At 34.2% G+C, this 6124-nt stretch overlaps 1 protein-coding gene across 2 annotated transcripts; it reads left to right on the top strand.

Annotated features, from left to right (window-relative positions):
• The first annotated feature begins 1199 nt into the window (after window positions 1-1199).
• Window positions 1200-5319, top strand: LOC145032285 (uncharacterized). Of its 2 annotated transcripts, none has more exons than XM_078981049.1 (14): window positions 1200-1428; window positions 1518-2164; window positions 2269-2429; window positions 2551-2611; window positions 2724-2789; window positions 2905-2990; window positions 3060-3123; window positions 3230-3442; window positions 4032-4097; window positions 4211-4290; window positions 4363-4485; window positions 4594-4639; window positions 4884-4946; window positions 5032-5319. In XM_078981049.1, the coding sequence occupies exons 1-11, from the start codon at window positions 1287-1289 to the stop codon at window positions 4475-4477; spliced, it is 1701 nt and encodes a 566-aa protein (XP_078837175.1). In that variant the 5' UTR covers window positions 1200-1286; the 3' UTR covers window positions 4478-4485; window positions 4594-4639; window positions 4884-4946; window positions 5032-5319. The 2 variants fall into 2 exon arrangements, with proteins under 2 accessions (XP_078837175.1, XP_078837174.1); XM_078981048.1 differs by having other exon boundaries at window positions 4585-4639.
• The last annotated feature ends 805 nt before the right edge of the window (window positions 5320-6124 follow it).

Raw genomic sequence — 6124 nt, 5'->3', positions numbered from 1 at the left:
TGTTGATTTTATCTTTTGGTTTCACTATGTTGAACAACTTTGTTTTGATTCCTAGATGTAAGATGTCTTTTATTGCAATAACTTTGTTTTCAATTAACTTATGACATGTATTTTGAAGATGGTAATAGGTATTATATGTTTAGTATGCTTTTCTACTAACTACATATGAATGCATGCTATAGTATCTTTAGCAGGTTATGTACGAACAACTGTAACAAATCCATAATTGGTCAATAGATACCAAATTTTCATTACCATTAATTTGCATTACAACAATGTTCTACATTTGCAAAAAAAACTAGCTAAACCGGACACATATACCCCTAACCTATTACAAAAGATAACCATAACATTTGTGAACTTACAACAACACCAACACACAAAAAAAAAAAAAAAAATCCAGCTATAGACTAGGTAATACTTCAACATAGTTGCTTGTTCTTTGATCTTCACCACTTCTTTTTCATGCTTACTTGCTTGATCTTTTATATCATCCACTGTTTTTCGTAGCTTATTGATTGTCCTAAGCAGTCCTGGTATTATAACTTTGGAACGAGCACACATGGGTTCATCATACCACCCAATAAATCCACATGACGAATTCTTGAAAAAAAAGAAGAAAGAAACATTAGATTATTAGGGAGCAGTCGTCAAAAACAAACTGTAACATACTTACCGGGTCAGGAGATCTCCCAAAATCGGCGCCCTAGGTTGTTATCTGTCCACAATGTCCGAACTATCGCCCACTTTCTGCAGAAGCACATCACCATTGTCGACGGAGAAGATGAAATCACAGAGGGGGGCGATTGATGGAGAAGATGAAATCACAGAGGGAGTGATCGTTAGGGCTTGTTGCTGGAGACCAGAATAAAGACGTTGAAGTTTCTTTATGGACTAAATAATAATAAACTAATAAAGGGGTTAGATGAATGAACTAAAATGCCCTTAAGTGAGAGGGGCATGGGTAAAATAACGGGAGCTTGGTAACGGTTGTTAAGCCATTGGATTAAACTTGTAATAAAATGAAACTATTAGACCATTCTTGCAAACCAAACCCATTTTAGACCAAACGTGTTAATTTTGACGTACCACAGGATCAAATTTGCAATTTTTTCTTATATATTTACATTTTTACCACAAAAACAATTATAAATCAAGGGAATATTCATCAGTTTTGGTTATCTTCGAGTTACTTAAAATCAAACTAAAAATAGTAAACTCTTGGCCACCATTTAGTACACCAACTAAGGGATGGCTGAAGAATCTACACCCAGTTAGATGCTCAAATGGTGAACAAAGCATGGCGGATCATACCAAGACCAATCATGGAAACCGTTCTCAACAATCACGCTCACCGCCACCGCGTCCATCAACCACTCATTCTCCACGGTCCCCGTGGTGTCGGCAAGACCACCCTCATCCTTGAACGTAATAATCCGTATGAATTTTGATTTGACAATTGACATGTTCAATTGCTCATTGTGGTTATCCATGAATTTTGTTTAATTACAATACAGGGCATCTCGAGAACTGGAACAAGGGGCCTCATGCCACTGGTTACATTGACTTCGCACAATCAATTGAAGAGAACCACCCACACCATGGTCATTCGTTTCCATGGGCATCTTGGTCGAATTGCAAACCACCATCTCTCCCCACCCTCCGGACCCAACTAGAGCAGTGTCTGGAGTCCATGGCTGAAAAGGGTGTTCAACTCGGTACCATAAGCTCCCACCAGATTTGCAAAACTCTTGGAAAATGGCATAACCTGGATACATCTCTCAAAAAAATTATTCAAACTAAGAACAAAACAACCACCTCCAAGAAGGCTTTGTCCAATAAAGTTTCAACATTATCATTGTGGGACAAGGCTGTATGCACGCTAACTGCTCGACTAAATGCCACAGAGATCGATGAGATGTTGGGGTTAAAAGAGAAGGGTTTAAACGTGAGTCTCCAAGAGACTTCTTATTATAGGGAAGGGATAGTTGCTCTGAAACTCGCTAAGGAAGTGATCAGGGTTCAACAAGGGTTTAGGGCTAACGCTGTTAAGCATTTGAATAGAACTGGTGGGTTTTCAAGAACTTTGGCTAATTCAGCTACTGATTGGCCCTATTTGTTGCTTGAGTTGTTGTCTGGAGCTGCTCAATCTGACTACTTTCAGGTACATGTAAACAATCATTCAGTTTTTGATCCACAAAAAATAATCATGCCACAATGTGTAATTTCCCTGTTTTTTTTGCCATTTTGTTGTGACTTGTGGAGCAGCCAAAGTTGGTAATAAACAACATCGAAGTCTTGAAAATTGCTGCTTTGGTGGATGATTCATCAGTCTCTGGATCCATGTATCATGACAGTTTGATATGGAGAATAATAGCTTTAGGTGCAAATGAGATGTGTTTGCCTATCATTCTCATAACATCTGATAGGTAATATTACATCCATTTATTCTTTTTGGCTAAAATAACTTAAATCATACACAATGTTGAACATCCTTATTTGGACACCTATCTTTTTCCCCAAAAGTTCAAATTCACAATAAATTTGCAGCTATTATTCGTATGGAGCTTATATGGATTTTGGGTTTCCTGACATTTTCATTTCCCGTGAGGTAACCTAATCCCTGTTTGATATCATGTTTCTTTTTTCTAATTATGAAATCTTGAAGCATATTATAAAACTTAAAAGATTGTTACTTTTTCGCTTTTCATTCAATATAAAAGACATTTGGATGGACTCCACAACAAGCCAAAGTACATATGGTTCCAGATTACTTTAGCCAATCAGAGGTGAGTTCATATTGATATTTTTTTTTGACAAATTTCTATGCTATAAATATATAAAACTTTGGTTATGGATGCATTTAAAATCTGAACTTACACATTTTGTTTGTTTAATATCTAGTGGGATTTAATTGTTGAGGTGCTTGGGCCAAATCCATGTCATCTGTTTGAGATATATGCTCTAAAACAGAGCAATTACTACCAATCGTAAGTAATATATACAGTATTTGAATTTTCTTATTTTGTTATGTGATACTCATGGCAATTGACATGCAGGCTCATGGATGATAAAGAAAATACATTCGAGGACATTATAGATGCGTATATAGCATATTTGCAAGTAAGTTTTATGCTTCAGAAATTCATAGATACAAAATGATCCATATCAGTTTCTTGTTTATCTGATTTTTTTAGGAAATTGTGTCAATTCTTGTCCCCATTTACAGGTTACTGTTGTCAATCCTGCAATGGATAGAGCACTATCAATCTTGCAAAAGTTTGCTCTTGATGCTCAAAAGGGCAAAATTGTAAAAGATAAATTACGATTTGGTGCCCCTTGGAAGCACCCACCATGTAAGGATGATCCTTGCCTGCGTTCTGAATGGGCAAAGCTTCAACTAATGGATTTTATCCAATGTTTAGTCAGTGCCGAGTTTGGGGTATGTTTGTCTTTTTCTTGTTTTAGTTATTCTGGTTGTGAAGAATACACAAATATATCAAGAAATTTACCAAAAAACTATGGTTCTAAGAAACCATATAAGGTAGCCTGTGAACTAGTATCTTCAATCTAAATTGTTGTGGTTCATTTTCACACTGGCAAATTGCAGGAAATAGCAACATACTTTACTTGTTTTCCTAATATAGGCAATGTACTTTCTATTTACCCATAATAGCAATGTACTTGCATTTATATTTCCAGTTTTAGCAGCATAGTTACATTTTTTTTTACATATAATAGACATATGTAACCCTAATAGCATCACATTTTACATTTTCTACACATAATAGCAGCATGCTTCCAATTCGTTATCCATAATAACAACATACTTACATTTGTTTAACAATAACAGCAATATGTAACAAATAAAGTACATTACCCATATGAGTAACAAGAGTAAAGTATGTTGCTATTACCTGCAATTTACTCTATTTACAACTTGTTAAAACTAAAAGGATGCATGTTTCTGTTTGCTTTATATGATTCGAGATTCTCTATATATTTTAATTCATTACACTAAATATTTCCAGATTAATTATTTTGCGGATTGTAGCCTTGAGATCTTTGATGATCCTTCCGTTAATGCAATGATGGAGGTTCTTTTCATATTCCAACAATTTTCTTTCACAACTTGATCCCTAATATCTGATATATTTAGTATTTACCCTTTTGAAAGTTAAAAGATGTCAATACTTTGGAAATTTCCCAGGTTGGTTTACTGTATGTGCAGCGTGATCCATCTTTCTTTCGCCCAATATCTCGGGCTATTCAGAGATGTCTTGTGAGATGGTGAGGGCATTTACGTCTTTTACACAAGCAAGAATTTTCGGTATGCTAATGTTGCTTATATCTATCTCTCAGGCTTGTTCAGGAGAGAATTCACATGAGCTTTAAAAATTCACTGCTTTTTCGGTGGCATCGGGTTTTAAGAGGACGTAGCTATCGTCATCTCATGTTGCAAGTCGGCAATAAATAGAATTCAAGGTGTGGGTCCCACCTTTTATTTCCTTCAACATCCAAGTAAACCACTTACAGTTACTTCTTATTTTCTCAATATATAAAATAATGGTGGACTGTTTTCAGTTTATGCAGAAAAATGCTGATTCTTTTAGTGGTATTGGTGCCTCAAAAACTAACAGTAAGTGGTGGTTGAGGCTGCATAAATGAAGAAAATTTGGATAAATAAAAAACTCCAATGTAGTAGTTGTGGCTGAAAACATAAGTAAAAAAATTCAAAAAAATAAAAATAAATCCAGCATTCATCCAGACAACACAAAATAGGGAAAACAAAGAATAGAAAACTTGAATCGGTCACTATTTGCTCCATGCATTTTAGCACTTATGCTTTCATTTAACATCTTGCTGTATTTCCACGTTGTCAGTATTCCATTAACAGTTGCTTGCAGAAGCTTTAATGTGAACATCAACAAAGGAACTGAAATCATGTAAGATACCATTTTTGATATGAAGTTTTATGATACAATAATATCTTATCATAGTTATAGATGTTCTATTCCTCTCTTTTTGCAGCTTTTGTACATCCAAATTGGCTGGTGATGGAACATACAAAAACTGTTAAGTCCTTCATTAAGTCCTACAATATGAAGATAAAACAGATGGGCTATACCTTTAAAGATTCGGGTGTGAAACCTGATTTTTTGAAAGATGTTACAAATAGTTGACTTAATTTTTCTGAGGTTATGGAGCAACTTCAGTTTTGATTAAAATATAGGTGAGATTGTTGTACAACTCATAAATTACGTATACACATGTGACCATTTATTGAAACTGCAACATCTATTATTTTGATTTTATATGTTTTGTGTTGGTTGTTTTTCATTTTCGTGTTTTGTGTTAACCGGTTTGGAATTTTTCGTGACAAAAAAGAAAACCATACCAAAGTGAATCAAATCTAGATCAAAATTCTGATTTAATTTTGCTTCAAATTGAACAACCTAATATCTATATGGATATTGCACCGGATGATTTATGCATTACAATGTTAAACGACGTTTTCTCCCGCCTCACGTTGTGGCGGCGGCAATGTATATGACAAATGGCTGTTTAGAAAATTCGAAGTTGAGGGGATGAAATTGACATCTCGAAAATGTTGCGTCCAAACATAGTGAAACTCGAATTTATATTGATATGTACATGATAATAAAAGCAAGTTTTTTTTTAATATTAAATTAATTAACGGAAGTTCTAAATTTACGTGGAAAAGTCGACTTCCTTGAATTATAGCGACACATAAATTAAAATAAAAACGTAAAAAGTTAGTTTTTTTTTAATGTCAAACAAACCATGAAAAATCAAATTATATAATATTATAGGGGATAATCCCAAAAGTTTATAAAATAAAAGGGTGAAAAATGATACTTTCTAAAATACAAAATGCAAGGGGTTAAAATAATATTTTAAAAAGTTTAGGGAACAAAGTGGTTTAAAAAATAAAAGAGTTAAAGTGTCAATTCAAAAATTTAAGGGATTTGAGGCAACTGTCGGTTCTACCCATCCGTGCATTTAGTATATAGTGAATATTAGTAATATAAAATGACTTTTTTTTGGCAACTTGACAGAAATGACCACCGATTCCTAATTTCTATATTTATATTGCACTGGA

Source organism: Lactuca saligna, chromosome 2 (assembly GCF_052625555.1).
Source record: "Lactuca saligna cultivar CGN05327 chromosome 2, ASM5262555v1, whole genome shotgun sequence".
NCBI classification, from domain to species: domain Eukaryota; kingdom Viridiplantae; phylum Streptophyta; class Magnoliopsida; order Asterales; family Asteraceae; genus Lactuca; species Lactuca saligna.
Note: the sequence above shows the minus strand (reverse complement) of the source record. Positions and strands in the feature narration are given on the sequence as shown.

Coding starts and splice junctions, on each gene's coding strand:
- LOC145032285 (XM_078981049.1), top strand. CDS start 1,287: ATGGTGAACAAAGCATGGCGGATCATACCAAGACCAATCATGGAAACC. Junction 2,612..2,723: donor ACATTTTCATTTCCCGTGAG/GTAACCTAATCC, acceptor TCAATATAAAAG/ACATTTGGATGGACTCCACA. Junction 4,098..4,210: donor CCGTTAATGCAATGATGGAG/GTTCTTTTCATA, acceptor GAAATTTCCCAG/GTTGGTTTACTGTATGTGCA.